This window comes from Dryas octopetala, chromosome 1 (assembly GCF_963921425.1).
Source record: "Dryas octopetala chromosome 1, drDryOcto1.1, whole genome shotgun sequence".
In the NCBI taxonomy this organism is placed as follows: Eukaryota; Viridiplantae; Streptophyta; class Magnoliopsida; order Rosales; family Rosaceae; genus Dryas; species Dryas octopetala.
Window position 1 is genome coordinate 11,460,986 of NC_141366.1, and position 15,056 is coordinate 11,476,041.

Genomic DNA, 15,056 nt, shown 5'->3' on the forward strand with positions numbered 1-15,056 from the left:
GAGATTGACATCTAAGATTAATGATAGATGGGTATTGTATAAAATCATACCGTTGACATTGTTACCCACACCAAAAAAAAAAAAAACAAGAAAACAGAAGTTGGACAATGAACATTACCAGCTATAGTCCAAATGGCGTTGCCCATGCTAGCTGATTGTTCACCATGACAAGGAAGTGTGGGATGAAGATGCAGAGGAGTTCAAGCAATTGAGAGAGGTTTTCACGAGTTTCAAAGGCAACAAAGGGTCAACTTTCTTCCCTTTCCGAGGCAGTCCTCGGATTTGCATGATTGCATCGAACGAAACCTTGCTATGATAGAAGCAAATAATGGCTTTGTCATTGATTTTACAACACTTTACCTTCGACCGTTGTCGATCCATCCTATATATGTTCATACTCTTCACGTAGTTGTCACTCTTCAACCACAATTTGGAGCTCCTTTCAGTTTCCTACGTCTACATCGATCTCAACCCTCATCGATCTCCATTCTCCACAGTGTATTTTTTCTGGGTTTTGATACTTTTTTAAAGATATATATTCCTTGAATGTCTTTCCCACAAAGAAAATCAACATGAGAAGAAATGTCCGTCATTGACTTTAGATCTGGGAATGCTACAAGGTCCAACTCCAACCAAGTGATTTTTTGTTAAACACTAGCATGTTTACTAATCCGTAATTGGATAAGGAGGAATTGAATTGATGATGAATTAGATTGAGGAGGAATTGAATTGAGAAGGAATTGAATTGAGAAGGAATTAGATTCTCATTGAAGCTGTTTACTAAACTATATGAAATCAAAGTAAGAATGATATCGTGTAAACATTTAATTACTAAAATGCCCTTGTTCTAAATAAATTATTTTATATGCTAGTTAATAATATGAGGGCATAATAGAAAAAAAAATAAGGAATTGAATTTCTACAAAATAAGGAATTGGATTACGTACCACCTCCCACCCAAAAATCCAATTCCTCCAAAATAAAGAGTTGAATTACTAATTTCAAGTGGGCTTCACTTATGTTTTTATTCTTATATGATTAGTAAATAAAGAAGTAATCTGCAATCGGAATCTAATTCCTTATTTTGATTCCGATTACGGATTAGTAAACATGTCATGCATAATGGGTTGCTATATTTAATCCAAAGCCAATAGTTTTTTTGGTCACAAAGCCAATAGCTTACTTTTAATTAAGAATTGGAACTAGCTGGGTGACAAATTGTTCTTGTGGGTTTTGAATTTGAGTTTTGGACTTTTTTTTTTTTTTTTTCAAAGGACCTCTGCGAAAGAATGCGAGAGAGAGAGAGAGAGAGAGAGAGAGAGAGAGAGAGAGAGAGAGAGAGAGAGAGAGAGAGAGAGGATTGTGTGTTTATGAAAGAGTGATTTGCGGAGAAAAATTATTTGGTGTAACCAATACACCGACATATGATATAACCAATCTAACGTGTAAGGATATTATTGGACGGTATATTTATATGAGTTGGGTATAATATTAATAATATCCACTTATATTATGATACGTTGCATTGGTTATACCACTTGACGGTGTTTCGGTTACACAGAAGTTTTCAAAATGACGAACTCCATATAAAAATTCAACAATCCGAATAGTCTATTTTTTAGGCCTCTATTAAAAGATCATTTTTGTTAAAAATTAGGTAAATTGGAAATCATTTACCTACAAAGATTAAATAGTCAACATTTCAAGTGTTTATTATATTGACCATTTAATATTTGTAGGTAAATGATTTCTAATTTATTTTATTTTTTGCATGAATAATTCTTTAATAGAGATCTAAAAAATTGATGTTCGGATTGTTGAAATTCTATATAAAATAGACCTTATTGAAAAGTTGTTTCAAAATTTGTATTAAAAATAGGATATTACATATCCGCCCTAGAAAGAATATATAGTATTTTGTGAAACAAAGAATTTATCCTCCCGTAAAACAAGTGAAAGAGAGAGAATAATATTTTTATTTTATTTTTAAAAATTCAAATCATAATTATGTCAGCACGGTGAAAGTGGGTGAATCTAATGACTTGAAATTTGTGTCAAAATTTGGGTCAATTTTAAGGTGCCATAGATTTGTCCCTGTATAATTAATGTCACTAAATTTTAAGGGTTGGCACATAAATTTTATTTATCGGTGATATACAGCTGATGATCCTTTTTGGATGCACTGTCTCCAAATCTTAGCTAAATTTTTAATACACCACAATTCTTGAATCTTGAGTTAATAGATTGCTTTTGTTTTTTGGTTTGAATATGTTAAATTATTGAATGCGTATGAGCTGAACTTTTGCCATTTTTTCATACTCTCGTGCATTCTCTCTCTTTTACTTTTAGATCTCAAGAATCTCTATAAACCATGCACACATGAGGCAAAGTACCTATTAATATATCCTTCCTAAGCAGAATTCTAGAGTACCTATAGAAACCAGTTGATCGAAAAGATGTTTCAACTGTCGTTTGGAAATGCTCTAAGTTTTAAAATGTCTAACATGCAACAACTTAAATAAAGAAAATCAGTCTATTTTCTTTTTGGCCGTGAATATGTCCTAATCCAATGGCGCCCCAAAAATGACTCCTTATAGTTAGACAAAGAAAATTCTAATTTTTTTTTTTTTTTTTTTCTGGATATAAAAAAGGTCCATAAAGAACAGAGGAAGTAGTAGACTTATAACAATAAAGGTAGAATTCTAGAGTATGCCGACTCTTGAAAAGTAAAAACAGTGCTTATAGATTGCCATTCAAAACACAACACACGAATCACTTTTCTTCCAGAACGTACTTTTTCCTCTCTCGTCTCTTTCATACGCAACTTTTTCCTCCTATATGCTACCATTTAAAAGGTGACTCTCGAATGCCGCATTCTTTCGAAAGCGGTACACTCCTTTAACTCTGAAATTTTAATGGGCGTCACTTTTTTACTACTGGAGTATAAATTTTTTTATCATTAATTATTTGGTGTATTCGATTGTTATCATTGGAATATGTTTGACACTATTTTTCAGAAAGAAAGCGGTGATACTCAGTAGTCCTTTTAGTGAAAGCACTTTATGCAGAGAAGTATATACAAATTTTTATAAAAATTTTAAATGTTTCATATAAAAACACTTCAAAGTGCTTATCAAAAAATTACTTAAAAGCTCTTTTATAACTTATAATCACTTTTATTTATTTTTTACAAACTCTACCGAAAACGCTTTTACTAATCTGAAAGCGCTTTCGGCCTTAAATTTTAAAGGAATTTGAAAATCCATAGAAATATAATTTAGGTATATTCAATTCAGAATTTTAAACATTTCATAGAAATCTAGATGTATTCAATCCAAAATTGTAAAGGATCCATAGAAATTAGGTGTACGTATTAAAAAATTCATTGATTTATTTAAAGGTAATCACTAAACAAGCTCTGACCAAAAAAAAAAAAAAATATCATTAAGTGGTGGATTTTGTATTCAATCCATTAATGGAACAAAATCCATCAAAATTCATCATTTAATGAAATCCTTGCAAAATCAATGAGTTTTTTAATACCCTTAGCTTTTTATGTAATTTTTATAATTATGAATTTAATACACTTGTATTTATATGGAATCTTTAAAATTTTAAATTGAATACACTTAGATATATGAACTTTCAAATTTTTTTGAAATCTATTAGAATCTCAATGAATACAGCTTAGATTTGATGGATTCTATGAAAATTAATAAAAATCCATAAAATTTGCAACATTCAATAACTCCTCTAAAATATATTAAAATCTCAATTAAATATATCCCTATATATGGGGAACGCATGCATTTTCCTTTCAAACAAATTCATCTCTCTCTCTCTCTCTCTCTCTCTCTCTCTCTCTCTCTCTCTCTCTCTCTCTCTCTCTCTCTCTCTCTCTCTCTCTCTCTCTCTCACTGATCACACACTAATGGAAGTATCAGTTGTCAGTGTTGCACTGAGTGTTGCTATTGTGAGCATACTAACATGTGCATGGAGGGTTCTAAATTGGGTGTGGTTGAGGCCTAAGAAACTGGAAGCATGCCTCAGGCAGCAAGGCCTCAGAGGCAATTCCTACCGCCTTTTGTTCGGAGACTCCAAGGAGAGCTCTATGATGCTTCAAGAAGCAAAATCCAAGCCCATCAACCTCTCCACCACCCATGATATAGCACCACGTGTCTACCCTTTTCTCCATCAAACGGTCAACACCTATGGTATGCGAAATGTTTTTCTTTATATTTCTTTATTACCACCTTCCTTTTAGGCTTATCCCCATAAATGGATGATAATTTGGAACCTATATGTACATACATATATGCGTGTATATGTAAAATTCAGCAAGCTGTTATTATTAAAATGTTTTTGGAAAAATTGTTTTGATTATATTTAATTTGGTCCATTTAAGAACATATTTGTCATAACTAGCTCCCCTTAATTTTAAAATTTCAGGGGTATAATGTAGTAAAATAAGGCATGTCTTTGCATCATACTTTTACATATCCAATAATTTTCTACTACTGCATTTGTGTCTATGCTCTATACTATATTATGGCTATGGGTACAGGGTATTGTGTGTGTAAATCTTCGAAGTTGTAACTTTAATAAGCAAAAAAAAAAAAAATGCAGGTAAAAATTCTTTCATTTGGAATGGCCCTACACCATGTGTGAACATCATGAATCCAGAAGAGGTTAAAGATATCTTTAACAATTATGAAGATGTTCAGAAGCCAGTAACAAACCCACTTCTGAAGTTGGTAGTAAATGGTGTTGTCGGCTATGAAGGTGAGAAATGGGCTAAACACAGAAGGATTATCAACCCAGCATTCCATTTAGAGAAGCTAAAGGTGTGATACTCTTGCCTGCAGTATTCATCTATGTTTTTTCATGTCTTCTTTTTATCAAATCCCTTGTTTCATTGCTATAGCGTATGCTGCCGGCATTTTATGAAAGTTGTGGTGAGATGATTAATGAATGGGAGAGCTTGGTGTCCAAAGAAGGTTGGTATGAGTTGGATGTGTGGCCTCGTTTTCAACATTTGACACGCGATGTGATTTCTCAAACAGCATTTGGAAGTAGTTATGAAGAAGGAAGAAAAATATTTCAACTCTTGACAGAGCAAACACGACTTGTAACAAAAACTTTACAAAGTGTTTACATTCCAGGATCAAGGTACATTAAATTAAAATTTCAATTCTTTTGGTGTTCAGCCAGTAACTCTAGTTAGAGTTTATATTGCATGAAAAATGTGCTTTTCTTCTTCATTTCTTCATAGAACCATTGAATTAAATATTGTTTTTATATAGGTTTCTACCAACTAAGCAGAACAGGAGGATGAAGGAAATTGACAAGGAAATAAAAGGTTTGCTCAGGGGTATTATAAATAAAAGAGAAGAGGCGATGAAGGCAGGTGAAGCCACTAAAGATGACTTATTGGGTATACTTATGGAATCCAATTTCAAGGAAATTCAGGAACATGGGAACAACAAAAAGGTTGGGATGAGTATTCAAGATGTGATTGAGGAGTGTAAGCTGTTTTACTTGGCGGGGCAGGAGACCACTACAGTGTTGCTTGTGTGGATAATGATTTTACTAAGCCAGTATCCGAAATGGCAAGTTCGTGCAAGAGATGAGGTTCTACAAGTCTTTGGAAGCAACAAACCAGACTATGATGGGCTAAGTCGCCTAAAAGTTGTAAGTATTTGTTCAGTACATGCACAATAGAAAAGAGGTCTTTGTTTAATCACCTAAGTTGACCTTGAGTGTATAATTACCCTGCAGGTAAACATGATTTTACTCGAAGTTCTTCGATTATACCCAGGAGCTGCTGCCATTTTTCGAACCACTCACAAAAAAACACAAATTGGAAAATTGACATTACCAGCTGGAGTAGAACTCACCTTGCAAGCTCTGCTTGTTCACCATAACAAGGAACTGTGGGGTGAAGATGCAATGGAGTTCAAGCCAGAGAGGTTTTCGGAAGGAGTTTCAAAGGCAACAAAGGGCCAACTTTCATTCATCCCTTTTGGCGGGGGTCCTCGGATTTGCATTGGACAAAACTTTGCTTTATTGGAAGCAAAAATGGTTTTCGCATTGATTTTACAACACTTTACCTTTGAGCTCTCTCCATCCTATACTCATGCTCCTACTTTTTATTTGACCCTTCAACCACAATTGGGTGCTCATATTATTCTACATAAACGTTGATCATTAATAATTCTGAATTATAAATCTCATATTAATAATTTAGGCTGATCAGCCATTATAATTGATACCAATCAATGCTAATTGTCTCAACACTTTATTCTAACGTACTTTTGCTTGCCAACTTATATGTTATCAATTTATTCGACAAGATTTATCTTAATCTTTTTTTGTTTTTATTTTTTTCTTATTGAGTCCAATGTATAATTGACATATAAGTTAGAAAAGACTAGCTAGTTAAGAAAAAGTGTTAGGGCATATATATATCATCTTAATTCAAAAAGAAAAATAGATGATATCAACCGTTGTGGCAGATGACATGGGATCGAGATTGTCTGCCTTTAATTAGTTTTCTGCCTTTTCCTACCTTTCATTGTATTACCACCCTTCATTTGATCTAACGGGTTTTATTTCTCCACATCAGCATGAATTGTTTTTTAATAAAATGCACCAATTAATTGGTATGCCTTCTTCTTCCTCACTTATCCCTTCTTCCCAGTTTCCTCTGCATTTTCCCCTCTTTCTACGCTCATGAACAAACCTATCATCTTCCTCCTCTCACCGTTTGGATTACTTACAAAGAGATTGAGTTTCAAATCAATAGTCTAGCTTATCAGTGAACTTGCTTTATAAATTTATTATCAATATATTCTATTTTCATCCATCACTATAATGAGTGGACTTGCTTTCTATTTGATTAAAGAATTCTCTTCTAAAACAATAAGCCCCAAAACTTAGTACGACAATGAAGTAAGATTTTTCCGATCGCATAACCCAAATTTTTTAGCTTATCACTCAGTCATTCATACAAAGTAATTGTTGTCTCCATCAGAACTGAAATCATCTACTTCAAGTCTCAAAGCCAGGAAAAAAGAAAAAAGAAAAGGAAAGATAGAGAAAATCGTCTACTGCTGAAAAATTCCAAGACCAAACGGTGGAGAGATTTAGAGAGGAGATGATTGGGGGTTCATTCATGAAGAATAGAGAGGAGGAGAAAGAACACAGATCGATGAAAACGCAAACTAAACAATGAAGTTTTGGCTAAAAGAATTATGCTAGCCGACGTGAGTAACTTAATACCATTGGATTAAGGGTGTGTTTGGTAATACTGTGAAAATAATTAGCTGTGAATTAAAGCTGCTGTGAAGTATAACTAACTGTGAAACAAAGTAGTTTAGTGTTTGGTAAATTGTGTTTTCAAAAGTGCTGTGAAGTAAAAGTAACTGGTAAACAAAGTAGTTTAGTAGTTTACTCATCGTCTGTTGAGTAAATTGTAGAGTAATAATCTATCAAAAGGCAAGAAAAAGGCAGAGGAGCAAAATCCGATGAGATGTTAATTTCTTAATTATTTGATGTAAAAAAATTAAGGTCTAGAGTAGGCCCATATATGATTAAATAACAAATTTTTGTATCAGTTAAGATTTATAAAAGAGATAATTAGGCTTAGATACTTTAGAAGAATAGTTTTTAGATGAAAATCGAGAGTGTTTTAAAATTTATAAGAAAATCTTTTAATTCATAATAATTTATAAGAAAATTCTTTTAATTCATAATAATTTATGAAAAAATCATTTTAATTCATAATAAAATCTTTTTAATTTATAAGAAAATGTTTTTAATTCATAATAAAATCATTTCCCGATTTGAAGGATATTTTCCTCTATTTGAAGGGTATTTCCCCTCTTAGGGTGTAGAGTGAGCTTTGTAGAGGCTGCATATTAGGTTTTAACTCCAAGATTTTAGGCAAATAAAAAAACTTAATTAAAAATCTTAAATCACTACCGGTCTTAGTCTAAGAAAGACTATAAAATAGACTGAACTATAAGTCTCTCTTTATAAAATTGGGATAATAGATGTTGCTGCCTCTAACACAACTCATATAATACTTTTGTAGACATTTCTTATAAATTTCATTGCTGGTCTTATTATTATTATTATTTTTTTAGTGTCATTATTTAGACCCAATTAATTTATTAATAGCCCCAACATTTTTATTAAAATTTAATTTCCTATTCTACCCTAATACAAATTGACTAATAAGTACGTACTAATTAATTAACAAAATAGAAAAGAGAAAGCAGCCAAACCACACACCAGCAGCAGCAACCCATTCCACTGCTAATACCCCCTCCTTTTCCACCTAGCCCGTCAACAGTCCTTCCATCCGGTCACCTCACTGCCGGCGATCGGCAACCCTCCATCTCCATCTCTCTCAATAGATTTAGAGACAGCAGCGCCGGCGGAGAATACGTAGAGGCGCGACATGTGGTCGGCAGAGCAGCGGAGAGGGAGGCTTGGCATCGCCATGTGCATACGCCACGACTCGTCCATATTCTGAGCCAAGCGGACGGAATTTATGTACTGTGAAAGAAAGTAAGAGTGTGGTAAATACGTTGTTGAGTTTTGTATAAAGACGATCAAGAGATGATGAAAAAAAAATGAACTTTGTCCGTAAAGTGATCAACTTTTCTCTTTCTCTCTCTCTCTCTCTCTCTCTCTCTCTCAATAGATAAAATCAACACCTATCCTGACCTCCAATATGATGCAACAATGTTGAAAGAAAAATTAATACTTTAAAATATTGGTTCTAAGTTTTATTGGGTAATCAAAGTTGTGCTTGAAAATGAAAATTGGGTGTACAGCAGGCTTATTCCTCCTAATTGCTTTTTGATCTTTTTTTACTTTTCATTTGTTTGTTTTTTCCTGGGTTTTGCTCGGTGAAGTTGGATGGTTGAACCATATGGGTCAATGAAGCTCATGGAAAGATCAAGGGAGGTCAGCTCCAATCTGACAGAGAGAGAGAGAGAGAGAGAGGGAGGTGGAGGACTGCCTGCAATATTTTTTTTAATCAAAATACCTCAATGTTGGGTGGTGGTGATCATGGTGTTGGTCATGATGTTGGCGGATGGTAATGGTTATGGCGTTGGCCCGGTGGTGGGGTGGGGGTGATAATGTTGGGTGTGAAGTTGGGTATAGATCGAGAGTAATAATAGGTTGAGTGAGATACTGGGTTTTGGTAAGAGTATTTTTATGAAATTTGTAAAGTATATTAATAATTTTTTAAAATTGTTAATTTTTAATTGGATATACAAAACGTGTTAGGACTATTGATAAAAAAAATTGAGTCCAAATATGACACTCTTTATTTAACTATATATTGTGATCATATCTTTGATATTTTCGTGTTAACATGCAAGCTAGTCAAAAAGGCACAGAATCGCACAAGATCTGAAATCTGATAGATAATTTTTCTTTTTCTTTTTTGGAACCTTTGTTAACATTATTATCTCATAAAAAATAAAAATGATCATCATTATTTTCAAAATAAAAAATTTAAAAAACTGGTCCCACCGTCAAAGCGTTGACAATAAATAGCAATAATGTTGGAGTTATTGCGATCTATTATTGTCCACCGTGAGCATATGAGAGCTGAAAATGGAGGTGATGCCATTAGCCATTATAGCAGCAGCAGTATCCTCAATTGCTTTGGTGAGCATAGTATCCTCATGGGCATGGAGGGCGCTGAATTGGGTGTGGTTGAGGCCAAAGAAGCTGGAAAGATGTCTAAGGCAGCAAGGTCTTACAGGCAATTCTTATCGCCTTTTGTTTGGAGATTTGAAGGAGACCTTCATGATGATGAAGGAAGCAAGCTCCAGACCCATCAACCTTTCCCAAGATATATCCTCACGTGTCATCCCCTTTATCCATCAAAGTATCAACCACTATGGTACGTGCCAATAATTCACGTTCATTTTCACTCAACCCAGAATCCAGATGGCCGGCATGGCTGGTTTTTTTTTTTTTTTTTTTTTTTTTATGGCAAGTCTGTTTTGCAGTGATGTGAGTATGTGACAATTATGGCCGCCCAATAAATAAATAAATGTCTTTTTTTTAATTGTTTTGTTTAACAAATGGTATTTTAATTGGATAAACTCAATTGTGGTGCAGCTTGTAACAAAATTCTAGCTTTATAATAGTGTAAACAATAGGGCATATATCATTTAATAAAGATCACAATAATTTTATTAACAACTAGCTATTGGTTTCTATAAGATTACTAAATGATTCAAATATTTAGGGAGATTTCAAGTTCGAATTTCTCTCACTTAAATAAAAAATGATAATTATATAAATAAAGATTAATTATAAGCAACTTTTCCTTTTCCCCTTCCCTCACACACAAATTGTTTTTACATCCCTAGCGCAAATTTTAATTTGATTACTTGTACTTGATCATTAAAAAATGCAGGTAAGAACTCGTTTACATGGTTTGGGCCTTCACCAAAGCTGACGATCATGAACCCAGAAGTTCTGAAGGATATCCTCACAAAAAATAGTGAATTTACGAAGCCAGGCACTCCTCCAGCTGCCAAGTTGCTAGCAGACGGTCTAGTAATCCACGAGGGTCAAAAATGGGCTAAACACCGAAAGATTATTAACCCAGCTTTCCATATAGAGAAGCTAAAGGTATTCTACTCTTGTTACTTAATTAAATCTAATCAATGCAAGCTAGTGAGCATAATGTTCAGCCTTAGATTGATTTACATGTAGAAAATTAGAGCATCTCACTCAAAATTAACTATAGCCAACGGCTTGAATTCTGTAACTTTTTATATGGTATCAAAGTAAAACAATATTCAACACTTGTCAGGCTCCTTGACCACACATGCCCACTCCACGTCACCCTATCTAAAGGACACCACGTCTTTGGCTTAGTAGTGCATGTATACGTAAGGGAATTAACATATTAAGAATAAAATTCCACAGTAGAAATTAGTCATGCATAATCATAAATAATTTCTTGGGCCTCTCCTAATTTTCAATTAATTTTGAAATGGACGCTGGATCTAATTTGTATACAATACATTGTGATGCATGCCTGTAATTCAATATGATCAATTTCAGTTAAAAACAATTTCATCAGTTTAATTATAATTGGTTTTAAACCAATAATCAAAGGGTAATTCTTGGTTAGTATGAGAAGCATGCGCTTTCTTTTATGGGCTCAATATGATAACAGAGTAGCTAGTTTCCCTGGTAAATTTTAATGCCTTGTGTTTGTTAGCATATGCTGCCGGCATTTTATGAAAGTTGCAGTGAGATGATTAGCATATGGGAGCTCATGGTGTCAAAGGAGGGATCATCATGTGAGTTAGATGTTTGGCCTTTTCTTCAAAATATGTCCGGAGATGTGATTTCCCGAACAGCATTTGGAAGTAGTTATGAAGAAGGAAGAATAATATTTCAGCTCCAGAAGGAACAAGCAGGACTAACAATAAAAGCCCTGCACTCTATTTACATGTACATTCCAGGATTGAGGTAAAAATTAATAAACTAAGTATCAAACTTAGCTAATTCAACTAGGCTAATTTGCCTTTTCAATTCTAGAAAATTCTTTGATGTGATCCCCTAAACCTTCCATTTTGTTTAGATCCTTTTAAGAATCATTTTTGCAAAAATCACTCAAATTGGAAATCGTTTAGTCATTTGATTATAATCATCATTATTTCAGTCTTTTGTCTATTGATTATTTGATCACAATTAAATGACCAAATGGATATTTGACATTTTTTTTCTTATGTTCCATGTTTTGACAATTACAAATACTGTTTATATATGTTTAGGCTTCTACCAACCAAGTTGAATAGGAGGATGAAAGAAATTGACAGAGAAATACAAGCTACACTCAGGCATATCATCAATAAAAAAGAAGAGGCAATGAAGGCAGGTGATCAAGCCACCAAGAGTCATGACTTATTAGGCATACTCTTGGAATCCAATTGGAAAGAAATTCAAGAACATGGGAACGACAAGAATGTGGGAATGAGTATTGAGGATGTGATTGGGGAATGTAAGCTGTTTTACTTTGCTGGGCAAGAGACTACTGCAGAGTTGCTTGTTTGGACAATGGTTTTGCTGAGTAGGTATCAAAATTGGCAATCTCGTGCAAGAGAAGAGGTTTTGCAAGTGTTTGGTAACAAAAAACCAGATTTTGATGGGCTAATACACCTAAAAGTCGTAAGTAGTACTCTAGTGCATATTCAAGTTTGGTTACCTCATTGTTGCATCTTTAATATATGATTGGTTCATTCTAAACTCACAAAACCACACTCTAGCATGCAGCATTAAGGTCTCACATCGAGTAATGTTGACTTCCCAAATAAAAAGGCATTTTATGCATTCTGACTGAATTCACCTAATTAATTTTGGTCGATCTAGATCAACAGTTTAGCATCATATAGATATCATATCATATATATGGTTACCCACATGTCTCACAAAATTGGGAAACTCATATGAGATCCACCTATATGTGTAAGTAGGTCTCAATCTCTATGAGAATGTGATAGTTGTAAATTTGATATTATATACATTGTCAGTCCACCCCCGAGTTAACAGTTAAACATTTTGGGGTATATTGGTTATCTAATATATATGATATAATTAGAGTCTTGTTTTGCAACATTAATTCGAAACCTCAAATCTCCATTCCCCACTTCTTTGTCAAAAAGGTGTAGGATCGATGGGCCTACATCTATATGTTCTCTCTCTTCGATCATTTGTCTACCTTTCCATGTGTAGGATTAGGCTACAAGTGAGGGAGGGTGTTAATTTGTTCTCGTCTAACAATGTCAACAATTGTCGTCAGTGCATATAATACTAATTAATGTAATGATTCTTGATTCTTCTGAAACAAATATTGGCTGACCAATCTTGTATCCCACTGCAGGTAACCATGATTTTGTATGAGGTTCTTAGGCTATACCCCTCACTACCCATGCTTTCTCGAGAAGTCCACAAGGAAACACAAGTTGGAAATTTGCTACTCCCAGCTGGAGTCCAATTTGCCTTTCCATTAGTCCTCATTCACCGTCACCAACAACTGTGGGGTGAGGATGCAAATGAGTTCAACCCAGAGAGGTTTTCACAAGGAATTTCAAAGGCAACAAAGGGCCAGGTCTCATTTTTCCCTTTCGGATGGGGTCCGAGGACATGCATTGGACAAAACTTTGGTATGATGGAAGCAAAAATGGCATTGTCATTGATTTTGCAGAGCTTCACATTTGAGCTTTCCCCATCCTATGCTCATGCTCCATCCACAGTTATAACCCTTCAACCACAGTATGGTGCACACGTTATTTTGCATAAAAGGGTAGTCTAGCTACTACAATTAATGATTGAGGCTTGCTTGCCAAACTATAAGTGTACGTACCAATAAAGTTGCAATTCGCAACACATACTTTTCAAGACATGACACATTAATATTAGGGAGACCACATTTAGGGTACTATATGTAACTTACTTGTATTGGTGGATCGCATCTCTATTCGAGAAGTGATACACAATGCAGTATCAAAAAATATGGGGATTAATGTCATTTTGGTCTAACTATTACACTTGTATTAGTTTGGTTTTCAGACTTCTAATTTGTTAAATTTAGCTCCTAGACTTTTTTAATTTTGTCAATTGAGATTGTTAAGTCAATTTACACAATTTTCGTCCAAAGATCCGTTTGCATAGAACCATGTGCCAATCACGTACCTTCTTTTTTGAGGATATGATGGTCACTCTAAACTATACCATAACTTCACGCACGTTTCAGCCCTAGACATGTTCATTTGATTTCAATCTAAATTGACTGAACAACCTTAATTGGCAAAATTGAAAAAGTCTGGGATTAAATTATCTGAATTAAAAGTATGGGGACCAAACGGATACAAGTATAATAGTGTGAGGACTAAATTGGCATTAATTCCAAAAATGTGGCCTCCCACAGCATTATTTTGATTAGAAAGATAATACACATAGTACCAAAATGTATTATTTTTTAATTCACTTGTTGATAAAGTACTTTGTATCCATGATCCACATGTAATTATTTGTTGAGCACAAGAACTCAAATCCTTTTTTTCCCTTAGAACAAGACTTGAAAGTCCAACCTAGATTTTATCCATTTTCCATCTTACCCCACTCCACTCCAATCAGTACGTGGTTGGTTTAAAAAAATTTCTTAGTGAGATCAAATTAGATGAGGACTTTCATATATAATCATTTTAAGAGAAAAAAGCTCTCAAATATCTCCATTCTCCAAATCTCAAACTCTTTAAGACAAATTTATCAAGCATTTTGCTCCATCTGTAAGTGACTCCAATACCGCTTGAGTAAGAGCTAATAAATTGTTTTTTATTTTTTCTAAACAATATCCTCTCATTTTATTTTTGGGGTTAGAGATTATCACTTCTATGATTGAGCTACTACTCCTTATATTTTATTCCTGAATAGTATAATGATACTGACTTAATATTAACGAAAAATTAATTGGCCTATAATTAACACCAAAATCATGGTGTAAGATCCGACTCATAACCTTTAACCAGAAGCTTGTACAGCTAGTTTTCGGTTAGAAAACAAAGCAAACAAGTAATACATTTGCAAAGGCTGCAATTTTGTAGAAAAGGTAAAATAAATTTTGAAAGAAATAATTGATCGATCAAAGGACCTATCAACTAGGGGTGGGTTCGGATCGGTAACCGAACCGAAACCCCTAAACCGAAGACCGAACCGAACTCCTCCGGTAAGCCTCCATGGCAACGTAGACCGAGACCGGCAAGTCGGTAAACCGATGTCCGGTCAACCAAAGAATCCGGTCGGCTCGGCTCGGTCATGGGCCTAAACCGAACACATGTTGGGCCATGTTTTGGGCCACATTTTGGGCCATTTTTGGGCCTTGACTCCATTCACTAATTTAGTATAATATATTAATATTATGGTTTAGGGTATTTTTAATTAGTTTATATATATGTATATATATTAAAAAACATATAAATTAAAATTATAGGGGTTTATAAATTTAT

The 15,056-nt window shown here is 34.1% G+C and overlaps 2 protein-coding genes across 3 annotated transcripts; both read left to right on the forward strand.

Moving 5' to 3' along the window:
* Nucleotides 1-3,916: 3,916 nt before the first annotated feature.
* Nucleotides 3,917-6,204, forward strand: LOC147297838 (cytochrome P450 CYP72A219-like). 2 transcript variants are annotated; one of them, XM_086230086.1, is made up of 5 exons: nt 3,917-4,214; nt 4,627-4,844; nt 4,925-5,169; nt 5,304-5,691; nt 5,779-6,204. In XM_086230086.1, exons 1-5 carry the CDS (start codon nt 3,932-3,934, stop codon nt 6,202-6,204), a joined length of 1,560 nt encoding a protein of 519 aa, XP_086086212.1. In that variant the 5' UTR covers nt 3,917-3,931. The 2 variants fall into 2 exon arrangements, with proteins under 2 accessions (XP_086086212.1, XP_086086211.1); XM_086230085.1 differs by having other exon boundaries at nt 3,932-4,235; nt 4,624-4,844.
* A 3,432-nt stretch (nt 6,205-9,636) lies between these two features.
* Nucleotides 9,637-13,950, forward strand: LOC147297839 (cytochrome P450 72A397-like). Its single transcript, XM_086230084.1, has 5 exons — nt 9,637-9,928; nt 10,451-10,668; nt 11,267-11,520; nt 11,826-12,219; nt 12,932-13,950. The coding sequence occupies exons 1-5, from the start codon at nt 9,637-9,639 to the stop codon at nt 13,361-13,363; spliced, it is 1,590 nt and encodes a 529-aa protein (XP_086086210.1). The 3' UTR covers nt 13,364-13,950.
* The last annotated feature ends 1,106 nt before the right edge of the window (nt 13,951-15,056 follow it).